The 23,634-nt window shown below is 58.1% G+C and overlaps 8 protein-coding genes across 8 annotated transcripts; 4 read left to right on the forward strand and 4 right to left on the reverse strand.

The window, feature by feature from the left end:
- Positions 1-2,021: 2,021 nt before the first annotated feature.
- On the forward strand, positions 2,022-4,656 carry ACRALDRAFT_1073466 (uncharacterized protein; the record flags this gene model as incomplete). Its single annotated transcript, XM_071018101.1, has 2 exons — positions 2,022-2,112; positions 2,506-4,656. The coding sequence occupies 2 exons, from the start codon at positions 2,022-2,024 to the stop codon at positions 4,260-4,262; spliced, it is 1,848 nt and encodes a 615-aa protein (XP_070879878.1). The 3' UTR covers positions 4,263-4,656.
- ACRALDRAFT_205263 (uncharacterized protein) lies at positions 4,303-5,171 on the reverse strand (the record flags this gene model as incomplete). The annotated part of the gene is made up of 7 exons (XM_071021652.1): positions 4,303-4,353; positions 4,395-4,572; positions 4,627-4,745; positions 4,809-4,878; positions 4,987-5,007; positions 5,057-5,074; positions 5,116-5,171. The coding sequence occupies 7 exons, from the start codon at positions 5,169-5,171 to the stop codon at positions 4,303-4,305; spliced, it is 513 nt and encodes a 170-aa protein (XP_070879879.1).
- An 82-nt stretch (positions 5,172-5,253) lies between these two features.
- ACRALDRAFT_2024753 (uncharacterized protein) lies at positions 5,254-6,244 on the forward strand (the record flags this gene model as incomplete). The annotated part of the gene is made up of 2 exons (XM_071020255.1): positions 5,254-5,623; positions 5,742-6,244. 2 exons carry the CDS (start codon positions 5,254-5,256, stop codon positions 6,242-6,244), a joined length of 873 nt encoding a protein of 290 aa, XP_070879880.1.
- Positions 6,245-6,401: 157 nt separating this feature from the next.
- Positions 6,402-7,909, reverse strand: ACRALDRAFT_2039404 (uncharacterized protein; the record flags this gene model as incomplete). The annotated part of the gene is made up of 2 exons (XM_071020958.1): positions 6,402-7,723; positions 7,816-7,909. The coding sequence occupies 2 exons, from the start codon at positions 7,907-7,909 to the stop codon at positions 6,402-6,404; spliced, it is 1,416 nt and encodes a 471-aa protein (XP_070879881.1).
- An 855-nt stretch (positions 7,910-8,764) lies between these two features.
- Positions 8,765-10,105, forward strand: ACRALDRAFT_1053563 (uncharacterized protein; the record flags this gene model as incomplete). The annotated part of the gene is made up of 2 exons (XM_071015782.1): positions 8,765-9,672; positions 9,736-10,105. The coding sequence occupies 2 exons, from the start codon at positions 8,765-8,767 to the stop codon at positions 10,103-10,105; spliced, it is 1,278 nt and encodes a 425-aa protein (XP_070879882.1).
- Positions 10,106-10,458: 353 nt separating this feature from the next.
- ACRALDRAFT_1059399 (uncharacterized protein) lies at positions 10,459-12,676 on the reverse strand (the record flags this gene model as incomplete). The annotated part of the gene is made up of 4 exons (XM_071016027.1): positions 10,459-11,421; positions 11,492-12,106; positions 12,165-12,226; positions 12,298-12,676. 4 exons carry the CDS (start codon positions 12,674-12,676, stop codon positions 10,459-10,461), a joined length of 2,019 nt encoding a protein of 672 aa, XP_070879883.1.
- An 800-nt stretch (positions 12,677-13,476) lies between these two features.
- On the reverse strand, positions 13,477-19,513 carry ACRALDRAFT_2056821 (uncharacterized protein). The gene is made up of 2 exons (XM_071021787.1): positions 15,734-19,513; positions 13,477-15,659 (listed from the first exon to the last, which is right to left on the reverse strand). The coding sequence occupies exons 1-2, from the start codon at positions 19,323-19,325 to the stop codon at positions 13,957-13,959; spliced, it is 5,295 nt and encodes a 1,764-aa protein (XP_070879884.1). The 5' UTR covers positions 19,326-19,513; the 3' UTR covers positions 13,477-13,956.
- A 3,296-nt stretch (positions 19,514-22,809) lies between these two features.
- ACRALDRAFT_2024758 (uncharacterized protein) lies at positions 22,810-23,508 on the forward strand (the record flags this gene model as incomplete). The annotated part of the gene is made up of 1 exon (XM_071020256.1): positions 22,810-23,508. One exon carries the CDS (start codon positions 22,810-22,812, stop codon positions 23,506-23,508), a length of 699 nt encoding a protein of 232 aa, XP_070879885.1.
- Positions 23,509-23,634: the final 126 nt, after the last annotated feature.

Below are 23,634 nucleotides of genomic sequence, written 5' to 3' on the forward strand. Positions count from 1 at the left end.
TACGAAGTAATTGTAACTCCTCGAGACGTTTGCTTTCGGAAATTGAGATATCCTGATAACTCAAGAGCCGAGCACAAAGAAGACGTCTGACTACCAGCTGCTTGTGCTCGTATGTTTCGTGGCGGACACCTCCGTTTTACGTTGTAGACGCAGACCATGTCGTTGACTAGGTACCTAATTACCTAACATTCAACGCGTATGTACTTCGTACACGTGTAACGAACGAATCATCGAAAGTATTATTACATAATCGCGACAAATCCCGGTTGCCTAACGGTACGTACCTCGCCACTCGGCTGATTCCCGCGTGCACGGACTCCAACCTTTTCCTATATAAACCCGACGACCACCTCCCATTTCCTCTTTTCCTTCTTTCTTCTTTAGCTCTCTTTGGTACGTTGAACCCGACCCCAAACTTGCCTGCCCGAGGCCCATCATGACGATTTATGCTAACGGATTTCCTCTGCAGCCTTTTGGCTTAGATCAAGTGTAGTATCTGTTCTTTTCAGTTTAATCTCTGAAAGGTCTCTAAGGAGACCAATCGTGATTATTCTTATTTTTGGCCCGCGGACGGGGCCCTCTGTGCTTGCACATGGTCCTGCCCACAGTGTCCCTGGTATTACACTGCCTCCAGGAGACGCGAACCCATTGCCTTTTCATTGTTATTTCAGCTTGTCTGAGGTAGCGAAGAAGATGCAGGTGTTGGAAGTCGGGTAATGCCACAGTTGGGTGTTGGTGTTTCTGGCCAGTCCGAGTCGAACAGCCCACGGCATCCAAACGTGCAGAACGGAACGGTCATTCGACTTGACTGGGTGGAATGAAGAGGATCAAGGCGGTAGACATGCATGAATACTGCAATGTGAAGTGCAATGTATCGTTTTCCCCCAGAGTTAAACGCCATCGTATATCGCCCCAGATCTCCAGGCACATTGCTCCGTCAGAGTCCGTGTATATGTTGACAGCCGGAGCTCACCACACCGACTCGGTGAATCGGCGAATCGGTGGATCATTGACCGAATTAACGATGCCAGTTTCAGAGGCTCGAGGCTATAGTGGGATGATGGGATCCCGCCCCAATCTTCGCTTCTCGTGAGAGCTCGTCTGGGTGAGGGCCCGCAAAAGTACTGTCGCCAGCACTGAAGGCATCCTAAGATTGCACATGATCAGCTTGGATGTTGATGATTATGGCGCGAACTCCTATGTATGCCACCGGTTTGCCGACTTTCTTGTGCCAGGTCGGTCCCAGCTCAACCAGCCCAAGCCAAAGGCCCCAGTAACTCGCAAGCCCCGTCCACACGTCAGTTCAGCTCTTTCCCAGTTTCATCGCCACCTCACCGCCTCATGCAGGCTTGAACATGGCGAGGCGGACTCCTGTTCAGTTCCGCTTATGTGCACTTCCGCCGTCACTCTGGCACATGTGGCTAGGCACCGCTTCCCTGATGGCGGTGTAAAATGGATATCCACTGTTTGTTGCCGGCAAGAGAAAGCACGGCGCCACATCGCAGTGATGCGTGAAAAGGTCAGCTGGCAGGAGCATTGGGACGGATCGTGTCCCAGGATGACAGGAAATGCCCTTTGAATTGAGTTGATGCGCTATGAGAATCAGGCTCCGATCAAACAACAGGTTTCAGCCTTTTCCTTATTCCTCAGTGCTTATCCGGCTAACCACACCTGATAGTTGGTGTGTTGCCTCCTCATGACTATCCTCACAGTTGGCGGAGTATGTCTGCGACATGGTTGCAGGAGACCGATCAGCTAGCTTGCCTGGTCCTCCGTTTGCCTGCCCATATCCCGAGTGAACACTACATCGTCCAGTAGTTCGACCAGAGTGTCGTTGTGCTGGTCGGTGTTGACCACCTGAGTGCCTCCAGTCAGGTTTTAACGAGCTGCAAACGAAACCCCTTACCCCGTTAAGAAGATGCCAGGTTCTCCAGATATATCAACGCATTCTCATCCCTTTTCCGTCTACTGCTCTACTCCTTCCCTTCAAGTGTCTGCGTTCCACATTCGCTCCCATCGCAATGTGTGCCAAACCCGGTGACCAGCCCTCCGTCCACCTGACGAGCCTGGGGCGGCTCAAGAAGATCGACCAACTCCGCGAGAGAAACATAGGCGCCTATCTGCCTCTGCCACAGCTCGTTGCTGTGGGAGACCAGAGCTCGGGGAAGTCATCTTTGCTGGAGAGTCTGACGGGCATCCCGTTCCCCCGAGGCCAGGAACTTTGCACCCGGTATGCCACGCAGATCACCCACCGCCGCGAGGCAGACCAGCGGATCGACATCAGCGTCATTCCCGGCCCACATGCCTCGAAAGAATATAAAGAGAAGCTCGAGGGGTACGCCAGGTCGCTGCAGACGACGGCACAGCTTCGCATCGAGTTTCCTAGCATCTTGACAGAGGTAAGTAGTGCAACATGTTGTCCAGCTACTGGGATTCGAATCAATCAATCTAACCACGGTATCCAGGTCAACGTCCTCATGGGAATCAGAACCACGGACAATCCAGCTGGCGAAAACACCTTTTCCGAAGACGTGCTGAAGATTGAGAAATGCGGTCCGGACGAGGACTACCTGACTATTATCGATGTGCCCGGTATCTTCCGCACCACCACCGAGGGTGTCACCACCAACGAGGACAAGGAACTCGTCAGGAGCATGGTCAAGCGGTACATCAAGGACAACCGGACCGTCATCCTCGCTGTCCTACCCAGCAACGTCGATGTCGCCACGCAGGAGATCCTGAGTCTTGCAGAGGAGGCTGACCGGGCCGGGGACCGGACCCTCGGGATTCTGACCAAGGCCGATCTGCTGACGGAACAGACAGCCAAAGCCGCCGTGGTGAGCTTGGTGGAAGGGAACCGGAAGCCCCTCAAGCTCGGTTACCATGTGGTCACGAACCGAGGCGGGGATGATCTCGGTGAAGAGGCCGACGCCTTAGCCGCCCTGGGCAAGCGTGAGGCCATGTTCCTGCAACATCCGTGGGATAGCCTTCCGGGGGACTGTGTCGGTATATCCGCCCTACGGGCGCGGCTGGAGGACCTACTGGGCGAGATTACGGACCGTGCGTTCCCCAAGCTCCGGGCCGAGACGCGCGAAAGATTGGTAAAGGCCGAGAAGAAGCTCAAGGACCTCGGCGCCGCGCGCCAGACGGAGCGTGAGCAGCAGCAATATCTCGTCAGCATCGCAAGCGACTTCCAGGCCCTCGTCCGTGCCGCACTCGATGCCGACTATTCGGCTCATCCGGCTTTTGCAAGGGACGAGTTGCGGCTCATCACGGCCGTCGCTAACGTCACGGAGCAGTTCAGCAAGGACTTTAGCAAGTTTGCTCGTACTTACATCTTCCAATCCGAGGACGATTTGAAATTGTGGTCTTACGAAAGCGATAGCTCCTCCTCTGCGACGGAGGATGACGATCGCGTGCTGGATCTCGCTGCGTCTATCGTTCCTGATCCCGCAGCATTCTCTGACTTGGACAACATCATCGTCACAGATTGGTCCATCAAGCCTCCCAGGAAGGACATCATGACGTGGATCGACGATATCTACCACCGCTCCCGTGGCCTGGACCTGGGCACTGTCGGTCCCGGCATTCTCCGAAGCGCTTTCCAGGAGCAGTCAACGAAGTGGGAGACGATGACGATGCAATACCTTAGTAAGATCATCCTCCTTGTCCATCGATTCATCCTGACGGCACTGGAGGTCGTCTGTAGAGACGCTCAGGTGCTACAGGAGGTCACATCGGCCATCTTGGCCGTCCTCTGCGTCAAGTACGAGGACAGCATGAAGGAAGCAAGCTTGCTGGTCAACATCGAGCGACAGTTTAAGCCGTACACGCTGAACCACTACTTCAACCATAACCAACAGCGGAGCTACGGTGTACGGATCAAGAAGGCATTGCACCCCAAGGCCCGAAAGGAGTCCGGTAGCGGCGCCTCCGTCGTCAGTCTGTCTGTTATTGCAGATGCAATCACGAACAAGAGCAACGCAGAATACGCCAAGGAGAACATACACGACACCCTCAAGGCCTACTACAAGGTGGCCTACAAGCGGTTCGTCGACAATGTGTTCATGCAGGTGGTCAATTTCAGACTGCTCTCCAGTCCGAGCAGCCCCCTTCGACTGTTCTCGGAGACATGGGTCCTCGACCTGAGCACGGAGAAGCTGCTTGCCGTGGCGGGCGAATCTCGGCGGACGAGGGAGGGCAGGGAGACGCTGAAGAAGGAGATTCAGGACTTGGAAGTTGCAATGCAGATTTTGCGTTGACGGTGCGCGCCTATTTTATTTGACGTCACACATGGAGGAATCACACCCGGCCATGTCCGTCTTGTCTAGATGTGCGGCGCGTGCTCAACTCCTTGGTGGATGCAGACGTTAAGAGTAGCGGATTTCCGGTACTGTCTCTTCGCAAGGCAGCAGTAGCACAGTGAGATAGAAAGAATGGATCGAATTATGGAGACCATCTAGAGGCGTTCTCGGTGCTTTTGACTTGCTGTTCGCAGAGCTTCCCGTCTTCTGGGCTACTGTGTCTGGTAGTCCGAGGAGGGTCTGGTATTGCATTGGACGGCGAGACGGACTGATATGTGGCGCTGAGTGTAAGGACGGAACTGGTCAGATATTCAGCGCGCACAGCTTGTTTTGAAGTCCTCGAGGACGATCTGGGCTCTGGCTCTGAAGTTTGTTATTCTCGGAGCTGGTGCTGGTGATGTATGACTCCAAGTTGGACACCAGAAAGAGAAGAGCGCGAAGCTCAAGGAAGTGGGGACCTAGGTACTTAAGTATACAGTATGAATTCGAGGAAGTGATCTACACAGTATGAAAGTTTTTGATGGACTGTAGTGGCGACTTGTACGAATAGCCATGTATTGAAGTGACAGATGAGCTTTGAGACCATTCTTTACGAAAACAAAAGGGGCAAAAAAGATACAAAAAGAAGAAAAAAGAAAAGGAAAGAATAAAACAGGTAAGAAAAGGCAAAAAAGAACAAGACAGCTCGTTGGGTTCAGAAACGCTTTGTATCATGGGCCCTTTCCTGATGTAAATAGTATAGTGTGTCACACTGTGTGGTCTTGGCGGGACTTGCCTGTCACTTCGTCACTCAATTCTTTACAAACAACACCAAGCAACCGCAACTTCCATCTCCCAACGCATTCTTTGATCAACATCAACCGACATACCAGGTCCCGTCCCATACAGACCCCGATTGCCATACAAACCGATACGCTATTCGACTCCCATACCCATTTTACCTTGCACAATGCGTCGAGGACGCGGTGGCTGGGACGAGCCGTCCGACCGTCGAAGCCGCTACGACCGCGACGGAGAACGAGACAGGGACAGGCCGCGAGACCGCTACCGGAGAGACGCCCGAGATGACCGGGACGACCGCAGCCGTCGCTACAGATCGAGGTCACGCGAGAGACACGACAGGGATCGACCGCGGTCGCGCGATCGGTACCGCGGCCGCGACGGTCGCGACAGGCCGAGCGACAGGGACAGGAGAGACCGAGACCGAGACTGGGATGCCAGGGATCGGAAACGGGGACCCGACGATGGACGACGCCGGAGAGACGACGATGAGGATGACCTAGATCGGCCGCCTAGGCGACGAGACGACGACTTTGACGGTGAGTTTTTTTTTCTCCCTCTTGCCCGCCAACTCCCATCATCTTCTCCATTCCCTCTGCAAACCAAAACATTGGAAATAAATCAAAGAAAACAAAGACTAACTAGCTCTTTTCCCAGCATCGCGAGACCGCCGGCGCTCCGCCTCCCCCCGCCAGAATACAGCCAGCCCACCGCCCTCCCGCCGACCAGGCTCGCGCCACGAAACCACCGAGCACCCCCCGACACGCACTCGAGGCGGCAGCGAACACTCCCAAAGGGAGTCGCACACGACCAACATGTCGTTCAGGGTAGGCGGTGGGGACAGCGGCCGCAGCAGCGAGCGGCCCGACAGTAGGCACGGGTCACCCATGGAGGAGGACCACAGGCGTGGGAGGGGGAGGGAGAGAAAAAGCGAGGCCCGCGGCAGCGGCGACGAGGACGACGACGACGTGGAAGTGGACGGTGGCGAAGACGCCATGGCCATGGCTGCCATGATGGGGTTCGGGGGCTTTGGCACGACCAAGGGGAAGAAGATTATAGGGAACAATGTCGGCGGTGTCCGCAAGGAGAAGAAGTCGGAGTATCGGCAGTACATGAATCGCCAGGGCGGATTTAACAGGCCGCTTAGTCCGACGAGGTGAACCGAGAAATGGTACAGAGGAAAAGAACGGGTATTACAGCGAGTGATGATACAGGGCGCTGGGAGGAGGCATTACCTAACTGTAGTGTGTAATTATCAATTTCATAGCAAAGCGGTCGTTTTCTTGTCCAAAAAATCATTCTCTCCCTTTTTGCCCGTTATCCTGAAGCAGTCGACCCAGGCGCCGCAGGGGACGACTCGACGGCGCGCCTCCCGCCGGCTCTCGCCTCGGTCTTGAGCTCGCTGTCGAAAATGTCAACAGCCAGACTCGCCTCGACAAAGTCCTCGAGCTCCTCGGTAACCGTCTTGAGCTTCTCCTTGACGGCGGTGCTCCCCTCGAAACCGACAATGTGGCGGGCCGGCGGGTTCTCGTGGCCGCCAATGGCGACGAGGGCGTGGACCGTCTCGGTGACGAGGCGGTCGATGGCGTCCGGGGCCAGGCGCGGGTACCGGTACTGGATGGTGTCGGTCGAGTCGGGGTCGAGCGCGGTGTCGGGGTTCGCGTTGAGGACTTTGGTGAGCATGTCGCGGACGTTGGGCGCCTGGGGGACGTCGGGGGCATCGGGGAGGTCTATGTCTGGGTCGACGTCTGGGTCTGGGTCTGTGTCGGTGGGGGTCATGGTTGCGACGGCCGGGGCTGTCGAGGGGGACGCAGAGTTGGCGGCAGTATTGGCGGCATTGGCAGCGGCATTAGCGGCAGCGGCATTAGCAGCGGTATTAGCAGCATTGGCAGTAGCATTGGCAGCAGCGGTGTTGGCAGTAGCAGTGGTTGGGGGAGTGGCAATGTTCGTGGTGATGTAAGTGGTGGGAAGCGGAGGGGCAAAAACGATGCGGTTGGTGAGGGTCTGGACCTCCTTGTTCGGCTGGACGATGGTGACCTTCACATTAAACGGGGCCACTTCATAAGCGAGCGAGTCACAGTAACCCTCGAGAGCCCAGGTAGCCGAAGTGGTGATGGGGAAACCGGGGGTACCGATATGGCCGCCGATGGAGGTGAGGGCGATGATGTGGCCGGTATGCTGGGCGCGGAGGCGGGGCAGGGCGGCCTTGATAAAGTTGATGTGGGCGAAGAAGATGGACTCGAACTGGTCGCGGACGAGGTTGCGGACGACGGGGGGACCGGCGGTGAGCTCCTCGACGGTGCCGACGACGGAATCGCAGCCGCAGCAGAGGAGGATGTCGATGCGGCCAAAGACGGCGTAGGCCTCGGCGACGGCGGCGATGCACTGGCCGGCCTCGCGGCCGTCGCAGCGGATGGCGCGCAGGCGGTCTCGCCAGCCTTCGCGGTCGCGGCGGGTGGTCGACTTGCACTCGGTGACGAGGTCGCGGAAGTCGGCGCTGCGATCCTCGTCCTCCATCTCGTGCGGGGGGAGGCAGGCGACGACATAGTCCCCGTGGGCCAGGAGGAGGCGGATCAGACGGACGACCAGGGGTGAGAGGGCGTGGGTTATGAGCCAGGTCCGCGGGGAGTTGTGTGTGGCTTGGGGGTGGGTTGCAAGTTAGCGATTGTTCTGCCGTTTTGGTTCCCAGGCGACGACGGTCCGGTCTGTAACGGAAGGGAGAGACACGTACGAAACTGGGGGGGTGGTATCGTGTTGGACTGCCGCGACGCCTGGCCCGGGTCGGAGCCCTTTCGCTCGGGTACTGTGCTAGTAGGTGGTGGCATCTTGTCCAAGCGGCTTGCTGTGTGTGTGTGATTCTACTCGGCGATTTGACCCTTTCTGTGTGTCGTTCTACTCCGTTCTTTGACCAACGAGCTGCCTAGGGACGAAAGGACTTTGTCTGTAGCATGGCCGAGGCATCTCAGAATGTTGGGAGTACGAGCACGTTGGCCCAATCGAGTCAACACGCTCACATTCAGCTGAGCATGGTCTGGTCTTGCGGTTGGCTGGAGAAAGTGTTCAGTGGCAGAAGATGAAGGCGTGTCGTCGATATGGAGATGGTATGAGAGGAGGTGGTGATGGTGTGGATGGCCAGAGTACCTAGGTACTTACACCTGGGGAAGACCTCATGTATTCGTACATGTACATGTGCCCCACCTCCGAGTCCTGCAGCCATGAGGACAGTATCATATCATGCATTACACTGTGTCCAATTGGGATTCCTCCGATTCCGGCGTGCGGGGAATTGCATCATGTACAAAGTACTTCCAGACTTCTTCATGGCGGGGTCAAAGAGTCACGCTTGGGAGTGAGCTCCGTCTTCTAATGTGCCTGGAATAGCGCCTCTTTTTTTTTTTTCATCTCTTCATACCTTTTTTCTTATTCGTACTCTTCTGAGGAATCCTTTTTTTCTATTATTATCTTGTCTGTCCAGCAGCTTTGCGTCAGCTGACTCGTTTCTATTGCCCTGACTTGCTACTACTTCCCCTTATATATCTTGTCTTTTTCGTGATACCTCCACCCTTTCATCTTCTCGTCCCCGTCATATACTGAGAACCACCCTCACCCGTCGACCTAATTCACGGCTTTATATCTCCATCCGGCCCATTGATCCCCTAAATCCAGCTCGACCGCCCATCATGCCCACCCGCGAGGAAATCACCTACTTCGGCGCCGGCCCCGCCCTTCTCCCCACCGACGTCCTCCAGAACGCCGCCCAAGCCCTGGTGGACTACAACAGCACCGGCCTGGGCATCGCCGAGCACTCCCACCGCAGCGAACTCGCCACAAACATCATCAACGAGGCCAAGGCCGACCTGGCCGCCTTCCTCGACATCCCCACCGACGAGTACGACATCCTCTTCATGCAGGGCGGCGGCAGCGGCGAGTTCTCCGCCACCGTCTACAACCTCGTCGGCGCCTGGGTCACGCGCCGCAGGCAGGACCTCCTCCGCCAGTTCGCCGACAACCACGACAAGGTCGAGGCCGAGCTGCGCAGGGCCGTCGACGAGGACCTCAAGCTCGACTACATCGTCACCGGCGGCTGGAGCCAAAAGGCCCACGCCGAAGCCGTTCGCCTCCTCGGCCCGGACCACGTCAACCTCGCCGCCGACGCCCGCACCGTCAACGACGGCAAGTACGGCAAGATCCCCGACGAGAAGGACTGGACACTCAGCCGCGACCCGGCCCTGGTCTACTACTGCGATAACGAGACCGTCGACGGCGTCGAGTTCCCCGCGTTCCCCGCCTCCCTGGCCCCTCGTCCCGACGGCACCGGCCCCATCGTCGTCGCCGACATGAGCTCCAACATCCTGTCCCGCCGCATTCCCGTGCGCAACTTTTCCATCATCTTCTTCGGCGCCCAGAAGAACGTCGGGTCCACCGGCATTACCGTGGCCGTCATCAAGAAGACCCTGCTTCCCCCGACCACCCCACAGCCTGAGCCGGCCTTGCTGCGGAAACTCGGCTTGCCCATTGGGCCCATTGTCCTCTCCTACGAGACCATTGCCAAGAACAACAGCCTGTACAACACTCTCAGCATTTTCGAGTATGTCCTTTCCCTTCCCTACTTATTTCCAAACGCACGCCAATCAAACTAACACCGTAACAGCGTCTACATCGCCGGCCAGGTCCTCAAGAAACTCCTCCGCACCTTCCCCGACAAGGTCGACGGCCAGCAGGCCGTGGCCGACAAGAAGGCATCGCTCATCTACGCCGCCCTCGAGGCCCACCCCGAGACCTACCGCATCGTCCCGGACGCCTCGGTCCGCTCGCGCATGAACATCTGCTTCCGCGTCACCAAGGGCGGCGACGTCGACGCGTCCGAGAAGGCCTTCCTCAAGGAGGGCACCGCTCGGGGCCTGCTCGGCCTCAAGGGCCACCGCAGCGTCGGCGGCATCCGCGCCAGCAATTACAACTCGATCCAGCTGGAGGGGGCCGAGAAGCTCGCGGCTTTCATCAGGGAGTTTGCCAAGGCTTAAAAGTCTTTCGTTCTGATTTGGGGGTTTACTGTTTATTGTCATTTTCTTGGATACCAATGGGCGTGGGATGGTCAGGTCGGGCCAGGAAAAGATTATGATGGGTCTCGGAAGGACCGGGGAGGTGCATCTCAACGGCGAGCACTTTGCGGGAACTTTCAATGTTTCAACACAAGAGCGACAATGTTAAATTTTGTTTCTCCTTTGGCTTCATAGCCTATGTCTTTTGTTGCCCAATGCATCCTTTGGCATCACAAGCAGGTATTACGGATGACTTGACAGTGAACCGACGGACGTCGACGGAACGATCGGACAAGAAAAAAATGAATTAAGATAGCCAAGCTGTCGACATCCACTTAAACTCCGCCCGGCTCGCTGGCAAGCCAGGACGGCACAGAAGGCGGCTTATCCCACCCATCCAGGTAACTCGTAGGCGCCAGGCCGTCCACCGCAGGCCGCGCGTAGATGGCCGACACGAACCACGCCGACCGGCCCTTCTCCAGGGTATTCTGCAGCGTCGGGATCACGGTCCGCGACTCGACGAGGTTCGTGTTGGGATCCGCGTTGACCAGGTTAGCCGACCGTTCCGTGTCTGCCTCGAGCGCCTTGATGCCCACAGCGCCAGCGCCGATGGCGGCAGCAAAGGCGCCGTCGCGGCCCGTCGACCACCCGTCCGGGGTGTTGAGGTCGTAGTTCCCAATGATGCGCGGGGAGGTGCCCTCGCCTGCAGTTGGGTCGTATGGGTCCAGGGACCGGGCCATGACCGAGTCGGTGTTGCGGATGGCAAAGGCGCCGTCGGCGGTCATGACGGCGCGGCCCGCGGCGTCGATGTGGTGGATCCGCAGGTGCCAGTTCGGGGTGTCTTGGCGGGGCGGCACGAGGATGGTCTTGACGGTCACGTCCGGGAAGGGGTTCCACAGCGACACGAGCACTGGCACGCCGTCCTCACCTCTGGTTTCGAGGGCGGTGTATTGCGACAGGCGACGCGTCTTCCAGTACTCGCCGCCGTCGTCGGAGAGACCCAGCTGCGACGCCAGGGCGTACTGCTCCAGGCTGAAAACACCCGTGGGCACCGAGTAGCCAAAGGCGCTGCTGTAGGCGAAGGCGCCGTACTTGGCGTGGGTGCCTTTCATCGGGTAGCTGCAGGCCTGTCCGGAGGAGAGCAGCATGCAGTGGTCGCCCAGGTAGCTCATGATGTGACCGGGGTGTTTCAGGGGTTTGATGGCCGGGAGGGCGGGCCAGGCCTGCTCTTCTTCCGATGTCCAGAACGGGTGGGTTTCGGGGACGGCTAGGCAGATGAAAGCGAGGCAGGCCCAGTACTGTCGTCGGTCAGCGGCAAAGGAGAAAAAAGTAGACTGATGAATGGAAAAAAGAAAAGACACAACTTACTGGACTTCCCGGACTGTTGTAGTTCTCGGCCAAGTACATGTTTGGGTACGAGTAGCCAATGGCCAAGGTGCCGCTCGGAGTCCAAATGTCATGCTGCGTCTGCCACCAGCGCAGGTGGCGCATGACCATGCCCTTGACCATCCCCCAGGTGAGCGGGGCGGGCAGCTCGACGTCGGCGTAGGCGAGGGCGCCCCAGAAGGAGACCATGGCGAAGCGGTAGGTGAGGCTGCGGCCAAAGGGGATGGCGCGGCCCTCCCGGTCGTAGTAGTGGGCGAGGTCGAGGGCGACCATCCGGGCGCGGTTGCGGAACTCGGCGGCCCGCGCGGGCTCGTCGTCCCCGGCAATCTTGGCGTACAGGAGCTGCAGGAACTGGATGGCGAAGCTGGACGAGTAGTAGTCCATCTGGTGGATGTCCTCGGGCCCGTCGTTGGCCCAGCCGTCGCCGCGGTAAAAGGTTTCGAGGTGCTCAATGTCGGCGTCGAGGCGGGCCTGGGAGAATTTGCCGCCGTTCTTCTTGAGGCCGAGGTTTGCGAAGACGCGGAACCAGAGCCAGTTGGTGTTGGGCATGCTGAGAGTGGGTTTGGTGGTTAGCACGTTGCCCTTGAAGGTGTCAGTCTGCTTGGTTGGTCCCATACTTCTTCTGATTGATGGAATTGCCGAGCCAGTTTTCGACATTGTCGCGTTCCTTTGCAGTCAGGTTCTGCCAGAAGACCGGGGCTACCGCTAGGGCGAAGCCTATAAACATTCCACATTAGCGCTGCCCTTCGTGAAAGGACTGTATATATACAAAAAGGAGAGGGACACACCCAAAGGACACATCTCAACCATCCGCTGGTCGTTATCCCGGGGATACCCCCAGTACTCCGGGCTTTCCGGGTCAGTGCCGGACTTGAGACCCTCCACCCACCACGCGGTGCCCTGGTACTCCCCCCCTCCTGCGAGGAGAGAGGAGAGGCCCCATAGCGGACGGCAGAAGCCCTCGACGTCGGAGGCGGCCTGGTCGAAGCGCACGGCCGTGGCACCGGGGCAGCGGACGCGGGCCTTGGTGGGGGAGAAGAATGGCTCGAGCGGGTCGAGGAGGGTGCGGAGGAGTTCCTGGACCGAGGCGCGGTCGGTCAGCTGGACGCGGGAGAAGGGATGGGCTGCCCTGTAGCCGAGGACGAGGCCCGTCTTGGGTTCTTCCATGGCGTATGCTTTTGTTCTTGTGCCTGTCGTGAGGTGAGTCCGAATGACAGGCTGTGTTTCCCCTTTTCCTCTTATATATCCACCGTCTTTGATGTGCGTCTTTGGTGGTTAGGTTTTACCGTTCGGCCTTTAGGGAAGGAAGTAGACAGAGTAAGTATAAGCTGGTGAGGTGCCATGAGAGGAAACAAAATTGGAAATACGATGAGACGCCATAGCCATAGCCATAGCCATAGCTACCTCTCATCAGAGAGGCCTTGATCGTCCAAGATGCAGATGCAGATGCAAGCTCGCATCATCCTCCTCTCGGGGAGAATTTGTCCAGCAATCATGGTTCGTTCCGGTCATTGTCGACTTGTTGGTCCGCTCTCGAACCCCCGCCCGCTTCGAGTACGGATAACGGCAGATACCTTGGACAGGATGGGAAGGCCTGCTGGGGTAGAGGATGTGACGGTGAAGTTGAACGAGACGCGGGGCACGGGAAAATATGGGGACTAAAAGTACGACAGGGAGGGGTTACATGACTAAGCATAAGTGAAGAGTAGGTAACGCGCATAGGTGGCTAAGAAACTACTCGTCATTAATGCTTACCCACTATACATGGGGGTGCATTTCTTGTTTGCCAATGTACACGTGGGGGTCATTTGACCCCCTTCCCCGCACTCTCTAGTTGGTCCGTGTCCATCCCTCGACCCTCACCTCCCTCACCCCCTCGCCGCCCCTTTTAGCCCCTTTTAGCCGCAGACGCAGACACTCCTTATACTCGTCCTTTCAACGAAGGACTGATCTGGAACGACCCAGGAGAGGAAATACAACCAGACTCTTCTGGGAAGCCCTGTAATTAACTGTAAGACCAAGAAATGATTATGCTTTGCTACACATAAAGGCTCTGAGACACCAACTAGCCCGATATAAACGAAACCCCTTCCCAACCTCCCAGACAACGAAATGAGATGGCCTGGCCTGGTATCAGCACCTTGAACCCAATCTATCTTCTATTTGACCAAACAGACAGATTCAAATGCGTAGCAATGGACGAAATGCTTCCCATACACCTCCTCTCCCGTCCACTCCTCTCTCGTCTACTCCTCTCCCGTCTACTCTCTCCTCTCCCTCACTTGTATTTGCTTCTCGGACGTTGGACCTCCCACCTTGGAGAGAGTAGTAGACATCAAGTGTAAACATCTTGGATGACATGATGCATAATGAATGATGCTCGGCGCTTAGTGCAATGGGTAGTGATCCAACTCGAGGGCACCCTCAGGGGTGTGTATCGTCGCGTCTCATGTCTCCGACCGGCTCTCCTCAATCGTCGGTGTCGATGGTATAGTCGGCGGAGGTGGTATCCCCTCCTTTGCAGATTCCCCCGTCCCTGTCCCTGCTGCTGCTGCGGCCGCTGTGGTCGTATCCGCCTCACTCGCACTGCTCATCGTGCTAGCCTTCTCACGTCTCCGTCTCCTCATCCTCCTCTCCTCCTCCGCCGTCTGCCTTCTCGACTTTCGTAGACTCGCCCGCTTCTCCGGGTCATCCTCCTCTGCACCGTCCCCACCGCGCATACCCTGGAGCAGCAACGCCGCCCGCTGCGCCACATCGTCCTCGCTGGCCCCCGTCCCCGTCGTCCCCCCCTCCCGAACCGACGTCAACCCGGCACCCGCGCCAGCTCCCGCCCCTGCCCCGGTTTCGTTTTTGTTTCCGTCTCCCCCCCCATCTCCCTCCCCCCCGGCCGCCGCGTCGTCGCCCTGCTGCCTGAGCTTCGCCTCCACCGCCGGGATTTCGTTCATATCCGGAATCTGCTGCCCCGAAGCGATCCGCACCTGGTGCCGGTCCTTGAGCCGCGCCTTGCGACGCCGGTCCCTCTGGTCCCGCGTTTGCGGCGCCGCCGCCCGCAGTTTCTCCAGCAGCGAGTCCATCGCCCCCGTGCTCGACGGCGACGCAGGCCCGGCGTCCGCCCCGCCCGAAGCCGCCGCCGCCGCCTTGAGCTGCGCGTTCTTGCGCATCATCGACGCCTCGTTGCGCTTGCGCGTCGTCTCCATCACCACGTTCTTCTCCCGCGACTTTTTCCACTCGGTCAAAAACGACGCCAGCTTGGCGAAAAAGTCCCGCCGCGCGTTGTCGTCCGTCGGGTCCTCGCCGTAGAACACCATAATGTCGTTGTACGTCTTGACCATCTCCTCCAGGTACAGCTCCATCTCTTCCGCCTTCCGCCGCGCCTCCTTCATGTGCCGCTGCACCACCTGCCCCACGCGGTCCTGCGGGTGGAACTTTTTCGAGTCGCTCAGGTTGCCCGAGTCGAGCGACATCTGCACCTTGCGGATGTTGTCGATGTACCGCCTGGCGTCCGCCTGGAGCTGCTCGATGCTGATCTTCTGCGCCGTCGTCACCCCCGAAATGTCCGCCGCGAACCCTTCCCATTCCGGGTACTGGTTGCGCACGATCCGCTCCACCATGTCCGCCAGCGTCGACTGGTTCTTGTCGTCCTTGACCATCCCCAGCCGCGCCAGCGAGCTGAGCTTGAAGCCCCGCGCTTGCTTGTTGGCGTCGTTCATGTAGTTGCCAATGTCCAGGATCAGCCCGAGCACGTTCATCAGCGACACGGAATCCCGGAGCGCCTCCGACACCGACATGACCTGGTTGATCTTGGTCACAATCTCCTCGTACTCGGGCTCGTACGACCGCGTCAGCGCCAGCGCCCGCATCCTGCTCTTCCAGTAGTGGTGCAGCTCGAACGCCGTGTACAGGTAGATCTGATCCTGCCTCGTCAGCTCGGACGGGTCCTGCTCGCGGTCCGCCTTGTCCGACTCGGCCCCTGTCCAGTCCTTGCTGTACGGCGCCATCTGCTTGGCCGTGTTGTCGGGAATGTTGCAGAGCTCCTCTTTTTGCAGGAAATCCATGATGACGCTGTTGTCCAGAATCTCGTCGTCGCAGTGAATGATCATCTGAGCGATCTTTTCTACCGACACCTGTGATAGCTTGGCAAGCGCAATTTCTAGTTTCGTGTCAGTTCGTGTCATTCGCTCAGGCATCATGAGTTGCTTAAGAAAAAGAAAAGTCGAGACTTACCATATGCCTTGCGGAGGTCGCTCGATATAATCTGCTTCTTGTCATCCTTGACCGCACCCCTCTTGCCAATCTTCTTGACCTCCTTGGCCATGAACAGCTTCTCGACCTCGTCCAGGATACCCTTACGGCTCAGTTCGAGATACTTCTCCTCGCGTGCCTCTGCCGACGGCGTGTGCGCCGCCCAATGCGTCGCCATGGGCGAGTCCACCTTCTCCCAGTGCAGTGCCTTGAGCTTCTTTTTCGGCCGTACCACCGGAAGCCCGATCGACTGTCCGGTGGAGAAGTTGCCGGTCGATTGGGATAGGAAATGGCCCGATATGGCACCCGGCAGTGGAGGCGGAGGCGGAGGCATGCCGGCGGCGCCCGGCATTGGCGGCGGTGGTGGAGGGGGTGGGGGTGGGGGAGGACCGCCAGCCTGCCCCGGCATGGGAGGTGGAGGGGGTGGGGGAGGCGGAGGCGGTGGTGGGGGAGGACCGCCAGTAGCAGGCGATAGCATGCCTGGCATCGGCGGTGGTGGAGGAGGAGGCGGTGGTGGTGGTGGAGGGGGAGGAGGAGGAGCGCCAGGCTGACCAGGCATAGGAGGAGGTGGTGGCGGCGGCGGCGGCGGGGGAGGTTCGGCAGCATCGGTAATCTCAATCTTGGGTGGTGGCGCATCGGTGCCCGCTGGGCCGTTGGCATCCCCGTCGGCCTCGTCTTCCGAGTCGCTTGCGTCGAACTTTTTGAATTTGCTGGACATTTCTCCGTATAACGCGGCCTGATGCTTGGGGTCCACCACCGGCGGCCTCCTGATCTCTACCACGCGCGGCTTCTCGTACACGACCTCGCCATCCTCCTCTTCCTCCTCCAGGTCTTCTTCCCCCTCCTCGGAAACCGCGTCGTCCCCGGAACCGACGGGCTTCCGCGTAATCTTGGTGTGGCGCTGAACGCTCCCGAGCATGCTGTTGGCCAGATCCCGGGGCGGCGCGCCGGCGCCTTGGGAGCCGCCGTCCATCTCTTCGCGCAACGCCCGCAATCGGTCGGACGGACCCACCGTCTCCCCCCACACCCTCCCCTCGAGCTTGAACTGCGTCTTCTGGCGCTCAATGTGCATCTGGAGGCGCTCCATGAGGCGCTCCCGGTCCAGGATGCCCTGCATGCGGGTGGGGTCCTCTTCTGGCGCGACCCTGCCGTTTTTGACGGCATTGGACGCCGCGACGTCCTGCGCGTCCCGGAGCATCAAGTACAGCTCCCTCGTCTCCAGTTCGTAGCGTTGCGCCTCCTTGGCCCTCAGGGTCTGGATGTTCTCCAGCTCGGCCTTGAGCCCGTCGGCCTGGCGCCTCTGGGCGTCGATGAACCTCGCCTGCTCGTCGAGCTGCTTCTGCAACTTGGCAACGAGTCCGTCGGCGCCGAGCTCCAGCTTGGCCTGCATGTCGTCGCGCTCGGCCATGGCGGCGTCGGCGATCCGGCGAGCCTCGACGGCCTCGTCGAGGGCCTGGCGGGCCTCCGAGTCGGTGTGGAGCTTGTCCAGGAGGCTCTGGACGGTAAAGTTGAGGCTCTGCTTCAGGTCCATGTCCGGCAGGCGGCGGTCCATGGCGACGTAGCTGAGCATGGAGTCGACGAGCTGGAACATGCGCAGGCGCTCCTCGCCGTCGTTTTCGCGGATCAGCAGCAGGTGCTGCAGGGCCGAGACGAAGTAGTCCTGCGACTTGCTCCCTTGCAGGCGGGTCTGGATGGCGTCGACGATTTGCACGGGGTCGTTCAGGTCCTTGACCTCGCCTTCGATGCTGTCTTTGATGCTGCTGCTTTCCCTGTCCAGCATGTCCTCGTAGTCGATGGCCTCGTTGGACAGGAAGCGCTCGATCTGCTTGTCGATGAGCTCGTACTGGAACGACTCCATCTTGGTGATGATGCGCTTGATGCCGCAGGCCAGGAACTGGGCGCGCATGTGGATGCGCTTCTCCAGCTCCCGCGGCGTGTCGATGATGCTGTTGACGAGGATCATGGTGGTGACGGCGTACTCCATGAGCAGGTTCTCCATGCCGATGCCGCCGCTCCGCACCTCGTCGCTGGCCCCGACCAGGCTGCCCATCTTGCCCCGGCCGTCGACGGTGACCTCGACCAGGCGCATCCAGGCGTCGAAGCGACCGTTCTCCCCCGCCTGGTTCTTCACCGTGTCGAGGGCCTGGATCACCTTGAGGTGGCCGTCGCCGTCGTTCCAGAAGCACAAGAAGGTCAAGACGTCGCTGACGAGCTTCCTCGTCATGAGGCGCGGGGAGATGAGGGAGGTGCCGAGGGCGATGATGATCTGCTGGTGGATCAGGGCGTCGTCTGCGCCAAACTTGTTGTTCATGAGGGCCTTGAGGCACTTGATGATCTCGTATTCCCGGTCCAGGCTCTTTTCGACGGTCCCCTTTTGTTCGGGGGCGGCGGGCCCCAGGCCTGTCTTGCGGTTGAGCTTGAGCAGGACGTTGGTCAGGGCGACCTGGCCCTGACACTCGATGAAGCGCCTCACCCAGCCGATCTGCTGGGTCCGGAGGTTGACTTCCAGGCTGCCGAGCCCCTTGATGTCCAGGCTGTTATCCATGACACGTCGGACGTACCATTCGGGGGAGCCCTCCTCGTCGGATTGTACGAGCAAGTCCGGGGCGGCATACTGGCCCGGCCTGGCGGTCTGCCTCCTCTTCTGTTCTCCCTGCCACTCGGCGAGGGCGTCTTGGTGGAGCAGGGTCCATTTCTTGGAAGGGTCGTAGGCACTCATCTGGCGGCGGGCCTGCTCCGGGAGGTTGTGCCAGCCCCTCTTTTGCATCAGATCAAGAAACATCTGGTGGATGACTTCGTCGTTGTCGGGTTTGGGGAAGTGGAAGCTGTCGTGGTTTCCCGAGCCGGCGGACGGCCTGGCCATCCTGTGCGACTCCCTTTGGGAGGGGTGTGAGGCGTATGAGTTTTGTGACGAGATACTTGGCGCCGCGGCTCTTGACGAGCGGTAATGTGCCGCCGCGTCGTTGGTGGCTCCGTTCCCCGGATGAAGGCTGTAGCTGTCGCCAGATAGCCGACTGGGCGAGGACATGTATGAATCGTGTCTGGGGTGATTGGGCCCACTGATGGTGCTGGCCATACTCCCGCGAGAAGGACCCCATTGTTGTAGCTGGGTCTGCCTGCCCGTCGAGGCCATGGTGATGTTGGAAGCTCCTGGCGCGAGGCGGTTCCCCGGGTGGTATGAGGCGGCGGGGCCCACCATGCGCGGGGAGTCGACGACGGGGTAGTGATGGAAATCGCCGGTGGGCTGGTTTAGGTGGTGCGGGGGGGGTTCGCGGCGTGTAGGATAGTCGACCGGGGCGGGGGATCGCATATCCGGGTGGTAGTGATCGTAGGGAGTGGTGGTGTTCCGGCCGTCTGGAGATTGCGGTTGATCGATAGAGACGGCCGACGACCCGCGCCTGTGGTGGCGGGAGGAGCGCGAGCCGGTCGAGCTAGCCGTGTCGTGGTGGTCGGCGGGGACGACATGCCTAGCGTCATCGCCGGTGTATCGTTTATCTTTGTTCCGACTCCTGGAGAAGAAAGACTTGGCTCCAGAGGATTGCCTCGATTTATCGCTTGCGGACATGGTCGGCATGGAGGTGGAACGGATAGGCGAGTTGTAACGCCTAGCCCGTTGTTCATGCACGTGTGTCGCCTCGCTAGGCGGATCGTTTTTTTTTTCAAGGTTGCGAGTGGCGACCGTGGTAAGCGAGTGGGCTAGTCAAGGCAGGTCGCATGATTGAGTGCAGTGAAGTGCGGGCGGTGATGATGGAATGCGAGGACGAGAGTAGATGCGACACGTGCGGCGTGATGAGTTGGCGTTTCGGTAGGAAAAACGAGGGAAAAAAAATGCCGAAAAATATTTAGGAAATTGCAACGAGGTTCAAGTCTGTTCGCATAAATCGGCTATGTTTTAGCATGTGGCCATGTCTGGTCGTGGTCGGCAGAGAAATGTTTGAGGATCGGAGGTTGGCGAATGGATGAGGCCCGGGACCGGAACATATGTAACTGCGCGTTCAACTACGAGACAGATGATCCGAAGGGCATGTAAACGGAACTCTTTTCTTCGGTCAGAAACAACGACACGCAGTATCGGACTGTATTCATTCCGGGGTCAGGCAAGAGCGGGTATATGTGTGGTCGTTCCGTAATCGTGTAGTTCCTTGCTGTCTTGGAGCCGGGCAAGGAAATGTGCTCGTACAGGTCGCTCGTCGGTATGGAGGGATATGAGGAGTGTATGTATTGTGTGTATTCGTATATACAAGTCGGGAGAGGCAGGGCCTGTGTTTGGATCGAGACGGAGAATGGACGAACGGATGGCAGAAGAATGAGTTCGCTGGACGATATATTCCTGTAGACCTAGATCACGAACTGGCTGTCAGTCATTGCACATGGTGAAGGTTTGTCGAACGTCAATACGGCACAGAAGCGCATAACGGTGATCAATTCTGCCTGTGCAGCTGGTCTCCATAGCGGCAGGCCCGACATTCGGACGCATTTGGCGTCAAGACAAAGTCATGTTCGAGAAACGAGGCAAAAGAAAGTCCATGACAGGAGGGGTCTCTCTGTACAGTACATACAAAGTGTCCCTGGCTCGACTAGGCGAACGGTCTGTCGGGTTGACGTTCTCTCGGGGCGTATCGTCGATTCGGGTTCAATTCGTCAGTTTGTCCGAGGTTGAAGTGGAAAGGTGGCGAGAAAAGAAATAGAAATTGGGTAGTTCTGGACATGCAGGATCACGGGAGTATTCCTTCCCCTTTTCCCCCTTTTCCACGTAGGCGTACTGTACTGTACGGACCATACAGCCGAGTCCCGAGTAGAGATGTCGTGTGGAGGGGAGTCTCTCAACTGCTTTGCTCTTTTCGAATGGAGCATACCTAATTACCTAACCACTGATTACTAAGACTGGGGCAAGGTGTACAGTACGTACTGGGTCGCTGGACCCGCCAATGACGAACCAACCCCTGAAATGTTTACTGTTTCGCGCCAGAAGTAGACGCTACTTGGTCTGTATCGGGCCAATCACCAGCAAGTCATCCTCCGTCTCTCGATTTGCCGCTTCTGTTTAAAGACGAAAGAAGAGACTACTCCGCAAAGTAGTATTCAGTATGTCCCGGCAGATTACTTTGAGCGCACCTAAATTGGTATATTCTACCGTCTTACTGTCCCAAAGTGGTATTCTTCATGGCTTTCCTTATATGTAGAGAAGACGGTGGAAGTGACGGAGCGTTTCGCAAGGTACGACGAATACGTAATTACAAAGTACCTCGACAATCCGAAGATACGAATAAATACTTCGTAAAGAATTGCTTATTCAGCACAGCATTCGGGGCCGCGTATCTTGGAGCTTCAGGTACCTCGTATGAGGACTCTTGAGCTTCCGACATCCTCAGGAATCGAATCTCTCCGTCCATCTGTATCGTCTCTTGCCGCTGTTGAGCAGGTACGAACTGGCCTGCCATGAGCAGCAACACAACATTAAAGGTGAGTGAGATGGTCTTCGCTCTTGGTCTTCGCTCTTCGTCTTCGCTCTTCCCCGTCGTCCCTGGACTTTGGTTTTGTTCGCATCCCAGCTGGCACCGCTCGAAGCCTCAACCCAAACCAAACTATACAGCTAACGTCCTCATCCTGACCGCTTGCAGCCCTTACTTATAACGGCTTCCATATCCCTCGGGTTATTCCTAATCACCACGTACATCGTCTTCCCGTTATGGCGCAAAGCCCGCCAACGCTACGCTCAGTACATCCCTCTGGACAGTCTATCCAGCCAGACCTCATCGCTCCGCCAGAGCGTCCAGAATATGTTTTCGCGAATGGCCGCGGCGCCTCCCTATCCATTTTGGCAGCGCAACGCATCAGACAGTCCCGTTGTCGGCGGCGGCGCATTTGGCGACAGGGCGGCCTCGGAGGATGGGGAGGAGCTGGGCTATGTCGACCCAAACACGCGCAGGCACCTTGCCGAGGATGCGCATGGCAGTGGGCCGGACAATACCAGACGGTTGAGCAGAGAGTGAGTTGATCATCACACTGCGCCGGGCGAGCGCATCTCCGAGGTAATCGAATACAACATGGATGTTAACCTGGGTTCCCCTTCCTCTCAGTCTAGAGGCGGGTTTCAGAGATGACAGCAGTGACGATGGCCGAAACGATAGAAATCACCCGAGACGATAGACATCAGGAGATCATGTACGAATTTTACGAATTTTGTCAGACGGACCCGAACCGACGAGCTCTTATTATACATCCGTCAAAACACCGCGAGTTTCCCCGGGGCTTTCCCTCAACGAGGTTGCAATCTGGCGTTTTCGGTTGATTTTCTCACGGTCTTTCCTATATTTGGCTTGGAACGAAAAGAGGCCATTGGAATGCTCGACAAAGACGGTTGCGGCTAGGGGAATCCGGACTGGCGGCTCGTCGCGTCTGGATGTCTCACTCGAACCGCTGTCACGTGCCTCAGACACGCAACCAACTCTCGACCTCTGAATGCGACTGGCGACCTACCAGCTTTGGGAAAGGCGCGAACATGATCCTCATTACGGACATACGAAAAGAATCTAGATCAGAGTCTGGGTCTATTATTCCGAGTCGCTCGCCGAAATCAGCTTACAGCTGCTCTCTGATACAAGCTACAGTGATACGCTAACTAGTCGATGCAATGTTTTCCCTGGATGGCACGCTCTCGTCACCAACATTCAAGACAAGCTAGTCGCGGCGTGAAGTGAGAAACCCATAACTCTTGGAAAAGAAAGAAAAGAAAAGAAGGGAAAAAAAGTCAGAAAAAAACAACTCAAAATTCAATCTCATCTGCTGGGTTCGGGTATACTAAGACCGGAAGCGAATGTTGGAGACATCGGCGCCATGGCGTTAGAATTACAAGTTAATTTCCACGTTTTGTTGAAGAAACCTCTTGATGTTGGCTGGGCACCGCGCCACTTGTTCCTCTATGCCACACCATCGTCGAGTTTAACCTCAAGGCAACCAACTCTCAAAACTTCCTCCTTCTCCTCTCTTCTCCCTCCCCATCCCCCTTTCCCACTCTCACCCTCTCTCACGCACTCCTCTTCGCAACACAGACCACCATGTTCTCCAGACTCTCTACGACTCTATTTCGACGTCGGAAAGACCCGGCAGGCGACCTGGTCGGTGCAGAGCCACTGCTGGTGTGCGACGGACCTCTCGACGAGAAACCATCACACGGGAAAAAGGCCAAGCTCGACAAGACCATCTCCATCAAGGCCACCGAGGTGGACCCATCCTCCGACCCCGACTGCCCCATCTGCTTCGAACGCGTCGGCCGGCGGAACCAGGACGGATACCTGGAGAAATGGACATACCTACCGTGCGGCCACCGTTTCGGCAGCGCGTGCCTGGCCGGCTGGATCCTCGGCCAAGGCAACGAGCAGCACGCGTGCCCGACGTGCCGGCGCAACTACCACTGCAAGTGCGGCCACCTCTGGCTGCCGCAGACGTCCCTGGGCAAGTCGGACCGCAGGCGCCTCGCCCAGGCCAACCCGCAGATGCCCGTGCCGGACGTGTGCGACTTTTGCGACGTGCGCCTCCGGAAAGTCATCCCCAACATGTGGGACCGCACCACCATCGAGGCGCTCCGCCGCCCGGGCCTGTGGGTGTTTGACGGGTCCATGCCGACCCCGCCGCCGGCGCCCAGGTTCCCGCCTTGCCGATCGCACTTGGACGTCTTGTGGAAGACGTGGTATGAGGCCAAGCTGCAGCAGTTGAGGGGACCGCGCCGGCCGCCGCGGGACAGATGCAGGCGGTGATCGAAAGGGGACACGACACGGTGAACCGCTTTGAAATAGTAACATGGCACTTTGGCTGGACGGGACGGGACGGTCAGGGACAATTTAAGGGTCGGCGAATCGATGCGCGGCGTGAGGCGTTCAGGG

The sequence above is a fragment of the Sodiomyces alcalophilus genome (assembly GCF_042370955.1).
Source record: "Sodiomyces alcalophilus JCM 7366 unplaced genomic scaffold ACRALscaffold_1, whole genome shotgun sequence".
NCBI classification, from domain to species: domain Eukaryota; kingdom Fungi; phylum Ascomycota; class Sordariomycetes; order Glomerellales; family Plectosphaerellaceae; genus Sodiomyces; species Sodiomyces alcalophilus.